Below are 22,905 nucleotides of genomic sequence, written 5' to 3'. Positions count from 1 at the left end.
CGACTGTTTGCCCTGCCCCACAAGAATGCCTTGTAGCTGTTCTGTGACATCTTTGACCCTAGCACCAGGGAGGCAACAAACCTCATTATTTAAGAAAGGAGGAAGAGAGAAAATAGAGAACTTAAAGGCTAGTTAGTCTAACATCAGTAGTAGGAAAAATGATAGAATCTGTTGTTTAGGGCATGGTAACAGGGCACTTAGAAAATCATGATATTAAGCAGACTCAACATGGATTTATGGCAGAGAAATCATGTTCGACAGATGTGACTAGATAGATAAGGGGGAATTGCTGGGCATAGTGTATTTGAATTTTTATAAAGCATTTGATAAGGTGCCACAGGTGGTTACACAAAATAAGAACTCATGGGATTGGGGTAACATATTAGCAATGATTGGCGGTTGGTAAATGAACAGAAAGCAGAGGGCACGAACAATAAATGGGACATTTTCTGGTTGGAAGGTGTAACTACAGTAGTACCGCAAGGATCAGTACTTGGGACTCATCTACTAACAATATATATTACACTCAGTACTTTTATCTAAGCCAGTAATATATCCAAGTTTGCTGATGAAACAAAATTAGGTGGGAAAGTAATCAGTGTGGAGGATGAAAGGCTGCAGAGGGATATAGACAGGTTGGATCAGTAGGCAAGAACGTGGCAGATGGAATATAATGTGGTGAAGTGTGGAGTAATCCACTTTGATTGGAACGATAAAAAATAACAGAATATTTTTGAATGGCGAGAAACTGGGAAATGTTTGCATTCAGAGGGACCTAGATATCCTAATATATGAATCACAGAAAGTTAACATACAAGCAATTAGGAAGGCAAATTAGCTTTTGTTAGAAAAAAATTGGAGTATAGGAGTAAAGAAGTCTTCCTACAATTAAACAAGACATTGGTGAAGCCACACCTAGAGCATTATGGAGTTGAGGTAGGTGGTAAGTCACGATCTTATTGACTAATGGAGCAGGTTCGAAGGGCCAAATGGCCTACTCCAGCTCCGTATGTTCCTATGCTCAATCAAATCATTCAATTTGAAAAAAGTTTCAAATACCCGCCTTAAAAATTTTACTTCAAAGATTCAGCTTGTTTCAAAGGCTGGAATTTGACCCAGTATTTTCACTTCACAACTGTTGCTCTTGGTGAGAGATCAGGGCAGGGAATAGAGGTAGAAGCTTGTTTTAATGAAACACTGTTGCCATCAAAGTTCTGCAAGTAGTTTAAAAGATAGTAGACTAGAGAAGAAATTCTTCTCTGGGTTATAGGAGAAAATGCAGTGGAATGAATTTATTTCTCATGCTGGACAACCTGCTAATGTGGAATAGCTTAACGTGCACCCTATTTCCTTGTTACGGTGTGGAGATAAGCGTTACACATTGAACAATGCGGATCTGATCATGACTATGGTTTTAAATGTTCAAATATTTTTTATTTATTCATGGGATGTGGGTGTTGTTGGCAAGGCCAGCATCTATTACCATTCCTAATTACCCCAGAGAAGTTAGCATTGAGCCTTCTTACTGTGGTGAAGGCACTCCCATGGTGTTGTTTGGAAGGGAGTTCCAGGATTTTGACCTGGTGATGTAACTCTGGGAGAAATGGTGGTACATTCCCAAGTCAAGATGATGTGTGATTTGGGGGAGAACTTATATAGAATGATATTCCCATGTGCAATTACCCTTGTCCTTCTAGGTGGTAGGGGTTATGGGTTTTGGAGATGCAGTTGAAGAAGCCTTAGCAAGTTGCTGCATTGCATCTTGTTAATGGAACACGTGGCTGCCACTGTGTGCTGGTGGTGGAGAGAATGAATGCTTAAGATGGAGGATGGGGTGCTAATCAGTGAAGTGCCTTGTTCAGAATGATGTAGAGCTTCTTGAGTGTTATTGGAGCCACCATAGAGTACCTGGTCCCTGGCCTGCTCTTGCAGCCACAGTATGTTCTGGCTGCTCCAGTTAAGTTTTTGATGAATAGTGACCCCCAGGATGTTGATAGTGGGGCATTTGACGATGTTGATGCTATTAATTGTCAAGTGGAGGTGGTTAGACTCTTGTTGCAGATGGTCACTGCCTGGCACTTGTGTGGCTCACATTTAACTTGCCACTTATTAGCCCAAGCTTGAATATTGTCCAGGTTTTGGTAAATACAATCATGGATTGTTTTGTTAACTGAGGATTTGCTGAGTACTGTACAATCGTCAGCGAGCCTCACCACTTCTGACCTAATGATGGAGGGAAGGTCATTGATGAAGCAGCTGAAGAATTTGGGTTTAAGGCACTGCCCTGAAGAACTCCTGCAGCAATGTCCAGAGATTGAGGTGATACATAACATAAGAACTAGGAGCAGGGGTAGGCAATTCAGCTCCTCGAGCCTGCCCCACCATTCAATACAATCATGGCTGATCTCTTTCGGCCTCAACTCCAATTTCCTGCCCTCTCCCCATAATCTTTCAACCCGTTACTAATTAAAAATCTGTATCTCCTCAAATTTATTCAGCATCCCGGCATCCACTGCACCCTGAGGTAGTGAATTCCACAGATTCACGACCCTTTGAGAAAAGTAATTCCTCCTCATCTCTGATTTAAATCTACCACCCCTTAGCCTAAAACTATGGCCTCTTGTTCTAGAATGCCCCACAAGAGGAAACATCCGCTCCACGTCTACTTTGTCTATCTTATATACCTCAATTACCTCAATGATTGGCCTCCAAAAAGCAACCTTTCTGAAACTTCCTGCAGGTTTTCCTCCAGGCCATCAGGAAAAGGTGGGCAGTGTTCTTTCCCACGGATGGCAACGAAAGATCTCCTTGATTGATGAAGGTAGCTTGCACGATCGCAGAGGAGTTGAGCAACTATGGGGTCCATACAAGGACCTGGGTCAATGCAGTAAAAAGCCAGTGACCTGCTCCAATCCTCCAGGGTGTGTCAGGGTCGCATCTTACCAAAGGGTGTCTCATGGGGTCATCAATTAATTTATATTGAGAATGGGCAGCTATGCCAGATGGGCGAATGCATGATCAGCCTCTGCCACATGACAATTGAAGCTAAAGTGTGTGAATATTTGGCTTATGTGAGCACTTGGATGCAATGTGCGACTGACAGGTCAGTCTGTGTGAGATCGGGATATGTGTTCTGACAAGATGGTTAGGTGTCATTTGACATGTCACTAACTCTGATGTTGTCATGAAGGACAAATAGGCCTACAATGCCAGGGAGAGCTCAAGGACTCGAGGTGGACTGGCAGACCTCAGACTTCTTACCCCTGCAGAAGAGAAGGCTCTACAGCACACTGGAGAGGAAGGAGGGTGAACAGTTGCAGATACTGAGGCTGGAATGGCCTGGCGTAAGCATAAAAATGCATCTAACCTGATGCTGGCATATGTGCACACAGCAGGGACGCGAGAACATGTGTTGCACTCATACTGTGATGATCCTTGATGTGGTTCCTCTTGCTCTCCACTACAGGTCTATGCTAACCCCTGACCAGGTGATAGCCATGCCAGGAGCCTGAAGACTCCACCTTTAGGGATGAAGACACCAGTGTCCAGAGGATGCACCACCACCTGTTTCTTTCACAATGTCCACCAGCACAGTTCCACATACACAGGTCGTGGAAGGGTCGTGTTCGGAGTTGGAGTCACAATCTGGTGATCACAGCACAGACACATTCCAGCAACTAAGGGAGGATGTGGCAGCTGGTCCCATGAAACTTGGAGGACTGCTGGCGGAGATGCCAGAGGTCATGCGTAACTTTGTGTGGGTGATGGAGGAGTCCATACATGCATGAGTTCTGCTATGTCTCAGGCATTTTAGTGCTGGCTTCCTCCAGGGAGAGGGTGGTGACTGCCACGGAAATTGTGGAAAATAAAAGCTAATGGCGTAGGGGGCAACATATTGGCATGGATAGAAGATTGGCTAGCTAAAAGGAAACAGAGTGGGCATAAATGGGTCTTTTTCAGGTTGGCAAGATGTAATGAGTGGTGTGCCTCAACTTTTTACAATTGATATAAATGACTTGGAATAAGGGACCGAAGGTATGGTTGCTAAATTTGCTGATGACAAAAAGGTAGATACGAAAGTAAGATGTGAAGAGGATGTAAGGAGGCTACAAAGGGATATAAGTAAGTTAAGTGAGTGGTCAAAGATCTGGCAAGTGGAGTATAATGTGAGAAAATGTGAAATTCTCCATTTTGGCAGGAGGAATGAAAAAGAAACATATCTAAATGGTGAGAGATTGTAGAGCTATGAGATGCAGAGGGATCTGGGTGTCCTAGTGCATGAATCGCAAAAGGTTAGTACGCAGGTAGAGCGAGTAATTAGGAAAGCTAATAGAATGTTATTGTTTATTGCGTGGGGAATTGAATACAAAAGAAGAGAGGTTATGTTTCAGGTATACAGGGCATTGTTGTGACCACACCTGGAGTACTCTGTATAGTATTGGCATTCTTATTTAAGGAAGGATGTAAATGCGTTGAAAGCAGTTCAGAGAAGGTTTACTAGACTAATACCTGGAATTGGTGTGTTGCCTTGTGAGGAAAGGTTGGACAGGCTAGGCTTGTATCCGCTGGAGTTTAGAAGAGTAACAGGTGACTTGATTGAAACACAAGATTCTGAGCGGTTCTGACAGGGTGGATGTGGAAAGGATGTTGCCTCTTGTGGGAGAATCTAGAACTAGGGGCCACCGTTTAAAAATAAGGGGTCACCCATCTAAGACAGAGATGAGAATATTTTTTTTCTGAGGGTCATGAGTCTTTGGAACTCTCTTTCTTAAAAGGTGATGGAAGCAGAGTATTTGAGTATTTTTAAGGCAGAAGCTGATAGATTCTTGATAAGCTAGGGGGTGAAAGGTTATCAGGAGTTGGCAGAAATGTGGAGTTGAGGTTACAATCATATCAGCCATGACTTTATTGAATGGTGGAGCAGGCTAGAGGGGCCGAGTGGCTTACTCCTGCTCGTGATTTGTGTGTACGTCTGTGTGTATGTATGGCCCATATTTGCTTTGACCTGCATTCCGTCACTCTATCCATTGGATCAGTACACTTTGGCTAGGTGAGAGGAGAATGAGGCACTTGGTTCTCCCTTCAGGTGGCCTCTTCAGGGAGGCATCATTGCACACCTCTATGGAGGAGGAGCACGCGACAGCTGCCCTGGGGCCTTCCTCTCAGGGCACCCTGTTTGAGCAGCCTCTTCTCTTCCCCTCTGCCATCGACCCCATTGACTCCAGTGGGCAAGATTGTGGAGGATGCCTTACACTAGTGCAGGAGACCCCCAGTATGTTGGAGCCCTCAAGTCCTTGGACCTCCAGAACACGCTAGCTATAGTCATCAAAGGCAATGGGGTGGTGCACTGAGTGAAATACCTCCACTTCAGCTGCTGATGTTGGGGTTGCACCAAAATGTAGTGGGCGTAAGGGAAAACTTAAGACTTATTGAGAGCACAAAGGTGGCATGGCTGTTTTTCAAACTTATTTCACTTGTAAATAATTCTCATTACATAGGCTTCACTTCATTCATATGTGCATCATTGCTATTTGTTGAGACTAGCTAAGTCAGAGAGCTAAATGTTCTGGCAAACCTCATGATGAGCATGCCTTGATGGTTACAGGGGAGTTAGGTACATTTCCCTTATTGTGGAAGAAACAATGTTGTGTTATTGCGTTCACTCTTTATTGAATGTTCATATTAGTGTCCACTCACCACTCTGTGGGACATAGCTCAACTTGCAGGTTTCTCCTGGCCCTCCCTTCTGTGCATTGTAAAGGACATTGTCAGATCACTTTCAGTAGGGATAATTGAAATGTTGCAGGTGAGCTCTCATCATCTCTCGTGGATGGAAGTATGCCAACACAGTAGGTGAACTCAAAGCCCTGTAAGGATGGAGGTAGGACCTGATTTCTCAGTCACAGTAGGATGATTGATGTATGTCTAAGTGTGACGCAGATGTCATCAGGACTAGTATTCACTCATGAATGTGTGTGACAAAACTGCGCTCCCTTGCTCTTCTAGGTAGCAGAAGGCATAGGTTCAGAGGTAGCTTCACCTGGGAGGCTGGAATGTTTTGGTCTACATTCCAAGCAGGTTTTGGAATTCTGGCAATGGGATTGTGGTGATGATGACTTTGAGTCTGTGAAGAGTGTCCTGCAGTCAGTTCTTGTTGAAAATAACAAGAGTGACATCACAAGACAGCGTGAGAGAGTGGCAGAGAGATCAGAACCAGCGCGAGTGCGGGGAAGCTTCAAAAAGTGACGACAGTACAAAGGTGAGAGCTGATTGATGAGTAGTGGGTCAATGTTTTTCTCCAGTTTTTTTCTCCAGTTTAAAATAGATTAAACTAAGGAAAGGTAAGAGTTCTAGTTTTTATTTAAAGTGCATAAATAATTTAATGTTTTTTTTACTCTATTTAACTTAAATTAGGGGGTTAGCCATTAACAGGTCCAGGCAGTGGGCGATCGAGGGGTCGTCCGACCCGACTGTCTGCCCCTCTTCCTCGGCTACATTCGTGGCCGGGTGTCCCTGGAGAGGGAGCACGTGATGTCTGCCGGCACCGCCGAGGCCTTCCGTGCCCAGTGGGCACCACGGGGACTGGGGTGTTTTATCGATCCCACTAATCACATTTTGATTTGATGTTTGTAAGTTTCCTTTAAATTTTGTCTTTGGTTTTGCAGTTACCCTAATTTAGGGGCTGTGTTAATTTTATCCTTTATTTTGTTAATTTAGTTTATTTGGTGGACTCCGAAAGAGTCAAAGTAAGGGTTTTTTTTCTCAACTAGAGGCATGGCAGGGCAGCTCAGCCCCGTGTTATGTACTGCCTGCAACATGTGGGGAAGTCCTTGACGCTCCTTGTGCTCTGACTGACCACGTGTGCAGGAAGTGCAGCAGCTGCAGCTACTTGAGCTCCATGTTTGAGCTTGAGCGGTAGCTGCAGGCTCTGAGGTGCATCCGCGAGGCTGAGAGTTTTCGTGGATAGCACGTTTTTAGACATGGTCACCCCACAGCTTACGGAAGTGCAGACAGAGAGGGAATGGGTGACCATCAATCAGAAGAAAGGTGTTAGGCAGGTAGTCAAGAAATCCCTAGGGTGCATCTCGCTTGAGAACCATTTTTCTGTGTTGGAAAACGATGAGAGTGATGGTTCCTTTGGGGAGTGCAGCCACGCTCATGGCACTGTGAGTGGCTCAGCTGCACAGAGGGGGAGGAAAAGGAGGGGAAGAGCAATAGTGGTAGGGGATTCCGGTGCCATGCGCTAGTGAGTATAGAAATAGGAAGTTAGCCCAGATGAATGCGTGGCTGGAGAGATTGTGCAGGAGGGAGGGCTTTAGATTTCTGGAACATTAGGACTGTTTCTGGGGGAGGTGGAACCTGTACAAGGCGGACGAGTTGCACCTGAACTGGAATGGGACCGACATCCTTGCGGTGAGGTTTGCTAGTGCTGTTGGAGAGGGTTTAAACTAACTTGGCAGGGGGATGGGACTCTGAGAGGAGGTTCAGCAGAGGGAGATGCACAGCCAAAATTAGAACAAGTGAATCTGGAGAGCATAGAAATTATAGGCCAGTTAAGGCACAAGGGAGTTTGGCAAGGTTGGATGGTATTTAGGAGTCTGACGAATAAGGCAGATGAGTTGAGAGCACAAATTAAGACATGAAAGTATGATGTCATTGCTGTCACAGAGACATGGTTGAGAGAGGGGCAGGATTGGCAGCTCAATATTCCAGGATATAAGAGTCTTCAGGCGAGACAGGGAAGGAGGTAAAAGAGGAGGGGGTATTGCAATATTGATCAAGGAATCAATTAAAGCAGTAAGGAGGGATGACATCTTAGAAAGCTCCTCAAATGAAGGCATATGGGTAGAACTGAAAAACAAAAAAGGAGCAATCACATTGCTGGGATGGTACTATAGGCCTCTAAACAGAGAGAAATAGAAGAGCAGATATGTAGGTAAATTTCAGAGAAGTGTAAAAATAATAGGGTAGTAATAGTGGGGGATTTCAACTTCGCCAACATTAACTGGGTTAGTCATGGTGTAATGGGTTCAGAGGGAGCGGAATTCTTAAAATGCATCCAGGAGAGCTTTTTAAGCCAGTACGTGGAAAGTCCTACAAGAGAGGGGGCGGTCCTGGACTTAATTTTAGGGAATGAAGCCGGACAAGTTGTAGAGGTATCAGTGGGGGAACATTTTGCAGATGGTGATCATAACTCCGTTAGATTCAAAGTTGTTATGGAAAAGGACAAGTATGGGCCAGAGATCAGAGTTCTAAATTGGGGGAAGGCCGATTTTAATAAGATCAGATATGATTTGGTCAGGGTGGACTGGGAGCAGCTACTTTTAGTTAAATCTGTGTCAGAGCAGTGGGACTTATTCAAGAAGGAAATAGGGAGAGTACAGGGCCAACATATTCCAGTGAAGATAAAGGGTGGGACCAACAAATCCAGGGAACCCTGGATGTCGAGGGATATACAGGATTGGATAAAGAGAAAAAGGGAGGCTTATGGCAGATACTGAGTGCTCAAAACAGCGGAAGCCGTAGAGGAGTATAGAACGTGTAGGGGGGATCTTAAAAAGGAAATTGGGAGAGCAAAAAGGGAGCATGAAAAAATATTGGCAGGTAAAATGAAGGAAGATCCAAAGTTATTTTACAAGTAAGTTAAGAGTAAGAGGATAACTAGGGAAAGAGTAGGGCTCATTAAGGATCATAGTGGTAATTTGTGTGTGGAGCTGGAAGATGTAGGTAGGGTACTAAATGAATACTTTGTGTCGGTGTTCACAAGTGAGAGGGATGACATGGGTATGCAAATCAGGCAAAAGGACTGTGATATAATTAAAGAAATTAGCATAGAAAGGGAGGCGGTTCTAAGTGGTCTGGCAGGCTTAAAAGTAGATAAATGCCCCGGCCCAGGTGAAATGTATCCCAGGCTGCTGAGTGAGGCAAGGGAGGAGATAGCAGGGGCACTGGCAATAATTTTCAATACCTCTCTGGCCACAGGAGAGGTGCCAGAGGACTGGAGGACAGCCAATATGGTACTGTTATTCAAGAAGGGAGGAAGGGATAAACCCGAGAACTACAGGCCAGCCTGTCTAACCTCAGCGGTGGGGAAACTATTCGAAGCAATTCCGAGGGACAGAATTAATCTACACTTGAAGAGGCAGGCATTAATCAAGGACAGTCAGCATGGTTTTGTTAAGGGGAGGTCATGTCTGACCAATTTGATTGAATTTTTCGAAGAGGTGACCAGGTGTGTAGATGAGGGCAACGCATTTGACGTAGTCTGCTTGGACTTCAGCAAGGCTTTTGATAAGGTCCCGCATGAGAGACTGATAATAAAGGTAAGAACCCATGGGATCCAAGGCAATTTGGCAAATTGGATCCAGAATTGGCTGAGTGGCAGGTAGCAGAGGGCAATGGTCGAGGGGTGTTTTTGTGACTGGATGCCTGTGTCCAGTGGGTTTCCACAGGGACCGATGTTGGGTCCCTTGCTGTTTGTGGTATATATAAACGATTTAGACTTGAATGTCGGAGGGTTGATCAGTAAGTTCGCGGATGACACGAAAATTGGTGGGGTGGTAAATAGTGAGGAGGATAGCCTTAGATTACAGGAGGATATAGACGGGCTGGTCAGATGGGCTGCTCAGTGGCAAATGGAATTTAATCTGGATGAGTGTGACGTGATGCACTTGGGCGGGACAAACAAGGCACGGGAATACATGATGAATGGTAGACCCTGGGAAGTACCGAGGATCAGAGGCACCGTGGTGTGCATGTCCACCGGTCCCTTAAGGTAATGGGACAGGTAGATAAGGTGGTTAAGAAGGCATATGGGATACTTGCCTTTATTAGCCGAGGCATAGAATCTAAGAGCAGGGAGGTTATGCTGGAACTGTATAAAACGCTGGTTAGGCCTCAGCATGATTAGTGCAGTTCTGGAATCTGCATTATAGGAAGGATGTGATTGCACTGGAGAGAGTGCAGAGGAGATTTTCCAGGATGTTGCCTGGGCTGGAGAGTTTTAGTTATGAGGAGAGATTGGATAGACTGGGGTTATTTTTCTTGGAGCAGAGGAGATTGAGGGGGGACATGACTGAGATGTATAAAATTATGAGGGGCCTAGATAGGGTAGACAGGAAGGAACTTTTCCCCTTGGTGGAGGGGATCAATAACCAGGGGATATAGATTTAAGGTAAGGGGCAGGAGGTTTAGAGGGGATGTGAGGAAGAATTTTTTCACCCAGAGGGTGGTGAGAATCTGGAACTCTCTGCTTGAAAGGGTAGTAGAGGCAGAAACCCTCATAATGTTTAAGAAGTATTTGGATGTGAACTTGTGATGCCATGGCATACAAGGCTATGGGCCTAGTGCTGGAAAATGGGATTAGAATAGTTAGGTACTTGTTTGATCGGCGCAGACTCAATGGGCTGAAGGACCATTTTCTGTGCTGTAGACCTCTATGACTCTATAACTCTATGACTCTAGTTGCCTCACTCTTGGGCGAATCTGGTACATATTAGGTTGCCCCTGGTATCCCATACCCTTCTCTCCATGGGCCTGGCATCCAGTAAAGGCTCATGCACATTGATGGCCTCCCCGTCAGGCATATCCAATTCATCCTCTTCTGCGAAAGAGTACTGGTTCTCTCTTCCTGCTGCAACAGTTTGCCACATTGCATGGCCACATTGTGCAGTGCACAGCAGACCACGACTATTCATGATATCCTGTGTGGTGTGTGTTGCAAAGCCCTCCACAGTGGTCAAGACAGGGGAAATACATTTTAGAAAACCAGTGGTTTGTTTAATGATGGCTCTGTTGGTGTGAGCTGCATTGTAGCGCTCTTCTCCTGTACTCTGGGGATGTTTCACTGGTGTCATCAACCAGGCCCAGAGAGGATAGACCTGGTCAACCTGGGCCAGAGCCTTGAAAAGCTCTGGCACCTGCGAGTTGTACAATATGTAGGAGCCATGAATGCTCCCTGGGAGAAAAAACACAGACAGATGCATGATTCTTTTCTATTGGTTGCAGACCAGTTGAATGATTCTTTGGCTGTGGTCACAGACCAGTTGCATATTCACAGAGTGAAAGCCCTTGCGATTCACGAATATTGCTGGCTGGTCCCAGAAGCTCTAATGGCCATATGAGTGCAGTCAATGACCCCTTGTACTCTGGGGAAATAAATGCTGACTGCGAAGCCGCTCAGCAAGTGCTGCCCAATTGCAGAATCACATCTAACAATAGATGTTTTGGGTGTTGCAAGTGTGGCCTGTTTAAATACAAGTCTGTATTCTGCTTATTATGAACAAACAAAGGAACATGCGTGTGCATCTGTAATAATTTTGACAGAGAATGTAGAAAACAGTTGGTAAAATAAGGTTCGGTGTAAATTGCTAAGCTGCCTTATTTTACAGAGAGAAAGTGAACATTCAGAGCATTGTTTGAGATTGGACTCTTCCAGTATAATTTGTCTTTGTGTACTAAAACAAGAATATGAACATGCTATGCTTCCCCATATCAGTGGATCGTCTTGCATGACTTACACAGAGTAACTTCTACCTACCCTTGAGGATTCTAACCTTCTAAATATGGATGAATACCTGTCCAGCAGTTTTCTCTATTAAAAACCTGACTGACAGAGTATGTTTGAGTGTCTATTTTTGTTTATTCCCAATGTTCACAACTAGAGGGGATGGCATATATCAGACAATCCCTGCTGAGCACCTGACACCAGGGACTTCCCAATGCATGTGAAGTGTTTATGGATTACCGAGTTGGTTAGCAAATTGCTTATTGTTTTTTGTCTTTGGGGAAACAACTTCAATGCTTATTTGCATTTTAATGATCATTCAAATATTGTTTAAAAAATTAAAAAGCCTAAGATTTAAACATGGTTCTTTACCAAATCCTTTCTATGGAAATGTAGTCATAAGTCCTGAACCATGACAAACAGCTTATGGAATTTTGCATAATGTAAACTTAATGGAAGGTTTCAATAGGCTAAAGAACACTAACCCATATGATTTGCATTTGTGTGTGTGAGGCTTACCTATTAATTGGTTTGGATTTATTGAGGAGTGCTAAAAGCATAAAAGTAGCTTTAGGGCACAAACCACAATTCCAAATCATTAAAGCTTAATATGAGCATGTCACAAAGTTGAAATAGTTTTGACTCCTAGATATCTTAGAGCAATAACTTAAAATGCACATATTGACACAACTCCATACACCTGGAAAATTATAGTATTACTATTGCAGAACACATTTTTGTAGACAAGAAGTACTGTGTTAGTTAGTCAATAAATGCAGAAAAATTAATAAAACTAAGACAAACAGAAACCTGTTGACCTCAGGAAGTCCTAGGATTCACGGAATCCAATTTGGAAATTCATGTATGTAAGGATTAATGTAGTTTTATGACTACTTTCTAAATGTTGTGCATTCTACAATATGCAGTGCTGACTTTCCAATGTCATGATCTACTGGAACAAAAACTTGCAGTAAAATTGCATATTCTGTTTCTAATAAAGCATTTCAATTTGTTTTCACCTGCCTATTTAAATGTGCATAATGATCCAACTTTTGATTTTACTGCAGTTACTAAATTCGATACTCCAAGTAAATTTCATGTGTTAGGAAAAGGTTACTGATGTGTTTTGGGATTTGGAACTTAGTATACTTGCATGTCTGTTTGCCTCAATAAGTGTGCATTTATTACAAAATCAACAAACTATAAATGTGATGTAGCTTGCACAATTTAACCAAATTTTCTTTTATTTTCAGCACTACTACGCTTTCCCTTATTTCCTTAAGTTAGGTTTATCCTGTGAAAATAAGGTACTGTGGACATTTCTTTATTGTAGTACAACAAAAACAACACCAAATTGCATTTATATAGTGCCTTTAATGTAATAAAATGTCCCAAGATGTTTCATGGGAGCATTATCAAAAAAAATTGACTCTGGGCCACAAAAGGAGATTTTAGGACAGATGATCAACAGCTTGGTCAAAGTGGCAGGTTTTAAGGGGTGTCATAAAGCAGGAGAGAGAGTGATAGAGAAGCGAAGAACTTTAAGGAGAGAATTCTAGGATTTAGGGCACAGGCAACTGAAAGCAAGGTTGCCAATGGTGGGCAATTAATGTAGGGGAAGTTCAAGAGGCTGGAATTGGAGGAGTACAGAAATTCAGATGATTATGGGGCTGGAGAAGTGAAAGGGGTGGAAAGCCATGGATGGAACATATAAATTTAAAAATTGAAGTATTGGTGAACTAAGACCCATTGCTGGTCATGAAGCACAGGGACGATGGGCGAATACACCGTCTGAGTTAGGATATAAGCAGGAGAGTTTTAGATGAGACAAAGTTTATATAGGGTGAAAGATTGGAGACCTGCCAGGTGAACATTGAAATAATGCTACTAAAGACATGGATAAAAGCTTTAGCTGGAGATGAGCTTAAGCGGGGTGGAGTCAGGTTGTGTTACAGAGGTGGAAGTAGGTGGCCTTGGTGATGATGCGGAAACTCATCTTGGGTGAAATACAACACTAAGGCTGGGATTTTCTGTGCCTGCCAGCGTCGGGCGCGTTCAGTGGTGTGAGTGGTTAATATGGCGAGAAGGCCAAAAATTGATTTCATGACGTGAAACCAGTTTGTGATTGTCCGCTCCACCTGTCGATGGCCATCGGATGTCAGGAACCTCATTGTAATACATCAGCATCTCATTGTAAGGCCAGCTTGCTGAACTCATTCACCCCACCCCCGCAAGTTGGATCGCAGAAGTGTTTCACAACAGTATATATAAGGTATGCACTTGGACGGCTGCACTTCGCTTGGGACTTTAAGGTTACCTACCTTGCTTTGGTCGGCACTCGTAGTCAGCAATGCCAGGCTTTACAGACAGCACCGCATCACTTTTAGGGGGACTCACAGGTAGGTCTCTACCTACCAGATCAGCCACATGTGGGTGGCTTTTCAATGGCTGCAGGGCAAGGTCTTGCTTGGGGAAAGAGGAGAAGTGGCCTCAGGCAAGGGAAGAGGCCTTAGGATGAGAGCTGTGCTGGGGAAGGAGGATATCCCAGGGTGTATGTGGGCGTACATGTTGATCTGTGCAAGTGGCCTAAAGATGGTGAGGGCTGAGGCGGCAGTCTCTAGAGGAGATGAGGCCAGATGGACATGTGAGAGTATGTGTGTGAGAATGGGTGGTGATGTCCCCTGAGCTGGCAGTAAGTGAGATACCAATGAATGTATGATGGGCTTGAGTGAGAGTTTGGAGTGATGAGATAGTTGCTGTATCCTGGCTGTACGGATGAGATCATTCATCCTCTGTCTGCATTGGATGGCCAACCTCATCTGTGCAACATTGGCATTGATCACCACTGCCATCAGCTACCAACCCGGAGTGGTAATGTAGCTGCCCCTCCTGCGGCCAGAGCGGGGGTAGAGGACATCACAGTGGGCCTCCACAGTTTCCAAAAGGTGCTCGAGGGCTGCAGTCTTCTTGCCTTTCGGGTCCATGTCTTCTTTGCTGCAGTCCTGGGCTGGAATCACTAAGCGTGGCTATACTTTAAATGTGGTGACTGGCGTGATGAAGCAGCGAGGTGACAGTGTGGCAGGCGAATCAGAGCCCGTCTGCCATCGAAACGGTGTGTATTCCAGGAATGCATAATTAATGCGGTGGGTTTGAGAGAAATACGGCGTGAAAAGCCATGTAAAACGTTTACCCGCCTACCACCGCACTTCGTGCAAATCTGGGATTCCACTCCTAAGGTTGCAAACTCAGGTTGCAGCTTCATACAGTTGTCAGGGAGAGGGATAGAGTCAGTGGCTAGAAAAGCAAGCCTGTATTAGAGGCTGGAGATAATGCTTTTTGTCTTTGAAATATTTAGATGGAGGAAATTTCTACCCATCCAGTATTGGATACCCGATAAGCTATCTAACAATTTAAAAACAGTGGAGGAATCGAGAAGGGTGATGGTAAGGTATGGATGGGTATCATCAACGTACATGTGGAACCTGATTTTGTTGTTTTTGGATGATATTGCCAGGGAGCAGCATGTTGATGAGAAATAGGAGGTGGCCAAGGTTACATCCTTGGGGGACTCCAGACATAATGGTACAGGAACAAGGGGAGGAATCATTGCAGGTGATTCTTTGCTAAATTAAGAATGGAATCAGGCTGGTGCAGTCCCACCCAGATGGATGATGGAGGAGAGGTATTGGAAGAGGATGCTGTGGTCAACTGTGGGCTGTAGACTGCTAATGTCAGACAAAGAAGGGATAGTTTATCACAGCCTCAGCCACATTGCCATTTGTGACTTTGATAATGGCCATTCTGGCAGGGATGGAAACCTGATTGGTTGAATTCAAATGTAGAATATCGGTAAAAATGGACATGGATTTGGAGTCAGCAGCAAGTTCAAGGACCTTAGACAGGAAAGGGAGGTTGGAGATGAGGTTGTAGTTTGCAAGGACAGTGGAGTCAGAGATTGTTTTTGTTTAAGGGGAGGGGTGATGACTCCCTGAGGAGAGAGAATTGTTAACAATTTCAGCTAACTTGGGTGCCAGGTAAGGAAGTAGGGTAGTCACCAGTTTGTTTGCAGTAAGTTTGAGGGAGCAGGAAGTGGGTGTCATGTTCAGAATGAGTTTGGGGCAGGGGGGATGGGTTTGAGAGCTCATTCAGGACAGGCGGAAACCTTAAAAGAAGTTTGGCCTGATTGGCTCAGGGAAGGAATCAAGGGAAGCAGCAGAGGCAGGTCTCAATCTCGGTGACAAAGCTATCTGTGAACTCCTGATGGAAGTGAGGATGGAGGAGGCAGGGGAGAGGTGTTTAAGAAAACAATTTGTGGTGGAGAAAAGAGGCATGATATAATATTTTGTATTTAAATAAAAACGTTGAATTTTAGAATGCTGCAATATATATCTTTTGCAGAATGTTTGTATTAATGTCAGCCATGGCCTAGTTCACAGCATTCTTGCCTCTGAGTCAGAAGGTTGTGAATTTAAATCTAACTCCAGAGACGAGCACAAAAAATGGCTGATGTTGAGGAAATGCTGCACTGTCAGAGGTATTGTCTTTCGGATGAGGCTCAGTCTGCTAACACAGAAGGATGTGAAAGATCCCATAGCACAATTTTGAGGATCAGTGGGGGTGATGTCCTTGCCAGTATTTAACCCTGAATCAAAACAGGCTATTATCATATTGCTGTTTGTGGGAGCTTGCAGTGTGCAAATTGGCTGCCATATTTCTATCATTACAAGAGTGACTACACTCCAAAAGTATTTCATTGGCTGTAATGTGTTGAGGTTGTAAAAGGCACTATGTAAAAGCTTTACTGTTAGAGAAAGAATGTGTAGATAAATCTGTTGGTTGCGTGCTCCAAGCAGGGAGCCGTGATTTCAGCAACCACATGCGAGAGAAAGCTGAGGCCATGGATGATTTATCTGTTGGCAGAAGCTTAATAAGCAATGTGGCTGCATTTTCTTCTCAAAAAATACGTTGAAAAAGACTCAATTTACAGTTCAGATATTGGAGGCCATTGTTCAAAAGAGTGCTGTATATGATGGAGCTGGTCACCCACCAAACCTTTTTTCTTTTGCAGGCCTCTGGAAGTGCCCAATGCAAAGAGGCAGAGTGTCTGAAACACACTTTATACACCCTAGATGCAACACAAATTTACATTAGCTACTGTATGACAGGGGTTCTAATGAGCTTTGCGCACACAGTGGGTGAAATTAAATGCTCCCTGGCAGTGAGTTTGGATGATTGGGCATTTAATTGAGCAGGACGGTGTCAGTTGGGAACCCCTCTCCCACCTCCACCTGATTAAGTCCGGGATGGGAAGACACGTGGACAGCCTTCTCGCCTGGACACTAATTGAGGCCCTCGTGGGAAATTAATGTCTAATTAAGAGCCTCATCTTGCCACTACTGGCATTCAACCAGGGCAGAAGAGTTGCACACTGGATGCCCAAAAAGCAAACCATTGGGTTTGCTTGCGGGCTCCTGGTGGGTGGGGAGGGTGGTGGTTCCAAGGCGCCTGATTGAAGCACCCCACATTGGAAAGTGGGGAATGCTGCTGAAAGCCATCTGCCTGCCCTTGCCTCCAGCCTCCCTCCTCCCACTCCCCTGAGCCGCACCCTATGATTCCTATTTCGGCCTTATTCGCATTTGGCCTTGAGTTCCTTGTTTATCCTGGGCCTTTGATGGGCGCAATGCAAGCAGCTGCCACGGCACTTCGTGGCGCTGCTTACAATGGAGAACCTCTGATTGGTCAACAGCTCTCAGGTGGTAGGATTTCAGCCCTGGCGGTCCTTAATTCTGAGAAAGGCCTATTGCTGGCCAGTTAAGTGTCTGATGGCGCTTAATACGGCAGACCTTACCCAAAGGAGATGATGTAGGCTCTCGTCAGATCTCCAGCTGTTGGGCAAGATTTCTTGAACCAGGATTAAATTCCGCCCAGTGTGTGCGCAGTCTCTGTATGCTGATGGTGCTTGAGACTTACTATGGGTGCTGAGCAGGACTTGCACATCAGCACATGATGATGTAAATCATCCATGTCCTTTATGGGGATTCTTGAAGCATGAACCACATTAATGCCCCTACTTCTCTCAGTTCTGCAATTTAATTGGAATATCCTAACTCCAATTTTAAATCTATTGTATTGTTCCAACTTTGGAGTGATATTTTTATATCTAAGTCCTACAAACTTAATACAGTTAGACTTCTAAAATAAAAGCAACATATTGCAGATGCTGGGCATCTGAAATAGAAGCAGAAAGTCAGAAAGTGATGGAAATACCCGGTAGGTCTGGCCTGTGGAGAGAGAAACAGAGCCAATGTTTCAGAACTGAATTCTGAAGAGGAGTCATATTCCACTCGAAACATCTCTGTTTCCCTCTCCACAGATGCTGCCAGACCCACTGAGTATTTCCAGCACTTTCTGTTTTTATTGTAGTTAGACTTCTGTTTGAAATTCCAAAAGTTGGGAGATAAATCAAGACAGACTACTTAATTCATTTTTCACGCATCTCAATAAAAGCTAATTAAATTTTGAAGTTTTGGAAAGCAATAATGCTCCCGATTACTGAAATCAAGCTGAATGAGTTATATTTCACTTTACCTGTAAAATCATGCAATGATACTGGGTTGAGATTCCCTTTTGAGATGCACAGCCTAGTACCAGATAAAAACCACAAACATGAAAGTAGTTGTAATTTCAACATTCTTTGCACTACACATGGGGCAAAATTTTCACCTTGGTGGGCGGTCGCCTGCCCGACCCGCTCGAGCGTAAAATGACGCGTGTTGACGTTGGGCGAGCGTCCCGACGTCAATGTGCAGCTGTGCGATATTTCGGTCGGCAGGTGTGCGTTGGAGTTGGCAGCACGCCCACCGACAATCAAAAAGCCTATTAAGGCCATTAACAAGGTAATTAAAATAAATCTTTTGCTGCCCACTCACCCTTATGGTTGGCAGGCAGGCGAAAAGGCCAAAAGCAGCCTTTGCACTTTTTAGGAAACCTCACCCGCGGGAGGGGGTGGGGTGGATGAGGTTTCCAACAGCAAATAAAATTAAAATAAAAATTTTACATTTCATTCATGACATGTTCCTGCTCATGTGACAGAGTCACATGAGGGGACATGTTTTATTACATTTTTGAAATCTTTATTTTATGTTTGGAAAAATATTCATCTCCCTGAGACAGCTCTGTGCCTCAGAGAGATTTGCAAGCGTGCACATGTGCGAAGGTCGTGCTTATACTCACCCCCCTGCCTTAATTAGCCCGCCAGTGTGTAATCATGGTCCGGACCAAATCGTAGGTGGCGGTCGGCTTCCCAACCCCTCATGCCCGCCCCTGCCGAGTCTGCCCGACAAGGGCTAAATTCTGCCCATAGCTAACTGAAGTGTGCCTGATTTGAGCCCATGGGTGGAATTTTACAGCACCGTTGTGGCGGGGCGGGCCCGCAAAATGCAGCCGTTCAAAAGTCCATTGACTTTGGCAGGACTGTAAAGTCCTGCAGCATAACATTCCGCCCCATGTTCCTGATTTTAAAGATTTGCAGCTTGAAAGACATCTACTCACAAAAGCATCTGGCTGAGCAACAACTTTGGGATTCTTGAATGTAAGAAGTAGAGTGGAAGGTCAAAGGGTAGCCGTCAAAGCAGGAAGACACCTCAAAGAATACTCTTTGCTCTACTATATTCTACTTGAATATTATCTATTCTAGGCTGGAGCTCGCTGCTGGCCCAAAATGAAATTCGTTGAGCATGTTGCAAAAAATAGGGTGTTTATTGACACAGCAGTCTGAAAGTTAGAATTGAATAATGCAATTGTGGCTATCTGTACTTTCCTGTTGATGATAGGTTTTACCTAACCTATTTAAGATAATTAAACAGCTTTAAAGCTATGATGGACATCGTATAAAGTAGAATATAGCCTCACTTTAGATGATTAGGGTTTTTTTGGTCTTAATCTCTCATCATTGATTTCTACTAATAGTGAGGTTTATCCTTACTAGTATTTCTTTTTTTAAAAAGAGTTTGATAAACCTGTTACTAACATATTAGTGAACCCAGAGCTATATTAAATTCAAATTAGTTCTTTTGTTTTGTTCATATAATTAAGATTTTAGTTGAGGCAAATCCTTGATTCAATGAGTAATAACTTGAAGCATTGAGTGCAAAATGATGATGGCAGCCACACTTTCATGTTCTTATAGCGCACTTGGAAGCATAATGAAAAGAAATTAAGTAAAAGACACAGTGGGTGAGATAGATGGAAAAACTGGGAAAGAGGAATTTAGCAGATGAATAGAGCAGGTACAAGAGTGTAGACTGTCTATCAGTATTCTGACAAACAGTCTCCAACTCAAGCGACAGCCCATCCCCTCATGTCCCAAAGCTCTAAAACCCACATTGCCAAAATTTCATGCCATTGCGAAAGTGAAAGCCAAAGTGTGTTTGCAAAATGCCAAAAAATGTTAGTGTTGTTTCTTGGTCTCGCATTGATCTTAATATGAACAACATAAAAGCCAACAGTGGAGAGCGGGAGTGGAATGGGGAATTGGTAATGCATGGAGAACTTTGGGTTGCAGTTGTGAATGGTTATCTAATTTGCATCTGGTCTCACCAGGACAGAGGAGGCCTCATCTTGGACAATAGGCTTTCCTACTTTCACCATGAGGCGTTTGCAATTTAGGAATTGGGGTGGGGGAGTGGTAGAGGGTGAAAATGGTCTACGCCAGTAATGTGAAACGGGCTTGTAGCGAATCAGCAGCTGATTTTTCATCGCGCCTGATCTTCTTTCCACCGAAGTTCACAGAACGATAGTTCAAATTCCTTTTGGAGGTTTGTTCCTTAGGGCGGAATCATCCCAGATTTGCACAAAGTGCGGTAGCGGGTGGGAAATAAGTCGATTTACCCGCCGACTGCAATGGTGGGTTTTCGTGCTGTATCATCCTCTTCCCGCCTCGTTAATTATTCACTCATGGGGAGTATGCCATTTTGCTGGTGGGCGGCCTCCGATTCACCTGCCATGCCGTCACCTTGCCACTTCTTTACACCAGGTGCTGTATTTAAAGTGCAGCTGCGTGTACATCTCTTAGTGCTTCCAGCCCAGGCCTACTGCACACAAGACATGGCTCCAAAATGCAAGAACACTGCAGCCCACCGATTCAGTGACGCTTCTGTGGAATCCCTTCTGGATGCTGTGGAGGCCCGCCATGATGTCCTGTAGCCCCGCTCTGGGTGCAGGAGGGGCAGCAACATCACCAATCTAGGATTTTTGATGGCAGGTGGTGGCAGAGGTGGTCAGTGCCAACACTGCCCACAAGAGGTTGGCCATCCAGTGCAGAAAGGGGATGAACAATCTCATCTGTGACAGCAGGGTAAATCAACTATCTCATCACTCTAAACTCTTATACTCACAAGCCCATCATCATACATTCACTGGCATCCCACTCTGCCAGCTCAAGGGGCATCACCAGTCACACTGTCTCACATTAACCTCACATCTCCATCTGGCCTCATCTCATCTCTGGAGACCACCTCCTCATCCTGTCCATGGCTCTACTCAGCGCGCGCACACACATCTGGCATCCTTCTCATTTGGCCGGGCATATGCCTTGCTCACACACTCTGCATAATCTTTAAACAGGACAAGATCACGCACAGAGGTCCCAGATGGGGGTGGAGTGCCAGACATCAAGTTCCTCACTCCTTTTAAAGACTGCGTGATAGGGCTGGCCGGAAGGACGTGGACCATTCCTGCAGTGGTGGCTAGGTCAGCACCAAGCATCCAAGTGAGGATCATGCACCAGATCATCACTCTGGCAACTCAACTATGAGTCCACTGTGTGTACTGCAGCAGCCATAATCTAATAATGACTAATAATAATCTCCACTTTCTCTCATAGGCACATCGGCCATATCGCCCTCAGGCAACCTTGGCCCCAACTCCAGCGCCAACAGCACTTTGGATGAGGACCCTGAGGAGAGCACCCTCAAAGACCTGTCACAGTGCTCAACCATACCCTCCACCAGCGTAGTGACACACGCCTCGGTGGGACTTACATGTTCAGGCTCGGGGTCACTATCTTGTGAATACAGCACACAGTCTGTTCCACAGCAAGCAGAGACAGGGACACCCGAGGTCGCTGGCACTCAGAGGACTGCTGGAGACAAGGGCTCTGCTGAATGCGAGCCAGATGATGACCCTCTGGACTGTCTTCAGTCAGTTGCTGGAGCTGCAGTGACAATCGCAGTAACAGCAGGAAACGATGAGAGCTGCACTCAGGTTGCAAGGCATGATGGAGGAATCTGTCCGCCTTCAGTGCCAGGTGATTATGCTTCATGCCAACACACCAAGGTCAACATCGGTAGGATGGCGGCCGCCATGGAGAACTTGGTTCAGAACATCTGTCCTGCACTGCTGCTCGGGCTGAACTCCATCACTGACGCCATAGTTGGCCTCCAATAGTGTCAGCGCGAGAGGGGTACGGGGAAGCTGGGTCTCACTCTAGCTTCCCCTTCTCAAGGACTCAGCCAAGGGCTGTCGGCGACCCATAGGGCGGAGGACCAGCAGCTTGACACCCTGGGGCCATGCACCCAGATGACTCTGGGAATGTCCAGCCGATCCAACTCCCCTCTTCTTGCAACCCATCAGCTCCAGTTCCAGAGTCCGAGGAGGGTGTACCTCCAGGAGCCCCAGAGCAGGAGACCCAAAGCAGGCCGGGGCCCTTCATGTCTCGGCTCTCCAGAGAACGCCTGCTAAGGTCATCGTGGGCAGGGCATAGCAGTCAGCAGGCTGCCTCTGTCTCGCTGTGGATGTCAGAGGAGCACAAAAGTCGGCAGGGTTAGGAAGGTTAAGAAAATGTAGTTCCACCGTGTGACCACGTGCGTCAATCACTTATACGTAATGTTGACTGTTGTAAATAAACTCCCAACAATGTCACCCTGTCTATGGCTCCTTGTTAAGATGAGCAGTGTTCGTGTCAGCCTGAAGTGAAAGCTTGGTTTCTTGCACAAGATAAAGGCAGTCCAGGGCTGCCTCCCTATGCTTTGTGCAACCTTCCCAGCACACTAATGATGCACCTTCACCGTCATTGGACACATCAGTCATGCTTTCACCTCGATGGGGTTTATCATTGTTGCCAGAATGTCCTGGGCCAGCAGCACAGAATTCCGTCATTCTCTCTGTGTGCTCTCAGCACCTTTGAGGTGCGGTTGGCCTCCATCTCATCAGCATGTGTCCAGTGACAGTGTGGTCCTAAAGGGTTCTGCTCACGGAGGATGGTATAGGATCAGGAGAAGTTAAAGTTTCCCTGCTGCATCCCCATGATATGACCCAGTTCACAGAGCGCAAGCAAGCTGCCATCAACCAGGCAGGAGTCAGACATTCACATAAGCTATGTGAGGATCTATGGAGTGTCT

The 22,905-nt window shown here is 45.2% G+C and overlaps 1 protein-coding gene across 1 annotated transcript in view; it reads left to right on the top strand.

Moving 5' to 3' along the window:
• Window positions 1-22,905, top strand: part of LOC144671289 (cation channel sperm-associated auxiliary subunit gamma-like) — a 59,343-nt gene that overhangs the window by 5,503 nt on the left and 30,935 nt on the right. The window contains exon 2 of the mRNA XM_078533099.1: window positions 12,760-12,813. Within this exon, the coding sequence (XP_078389225.1) occupies window positions 12,760-12,813 (54 nt within the window). The remainder of the gene's footprint in view (window positions 1-12,759; window positions 12,814-22,905) is intronic.

The sequence above is a fragment of the Cetorhinus maximus genome, chromosome 32 (assembly GCF_964194155.1).
Source record: "Cetorhinus maximus chromosome 32, sCetMax3.hap1.1, whole genome shotgun sequence".
In the NCBI taxonomy this organism is placed as follows: domain Eukaryota; kingdom Metazoa; phylum Chordata; class Chondrichthyes; order Lamniformes; family Cetorhinidae; genus Cetorhinus; species Cetorhinus maximus.
This window is presented reverse-complemented; position numbering and strand designations above follow the sequence as displayed.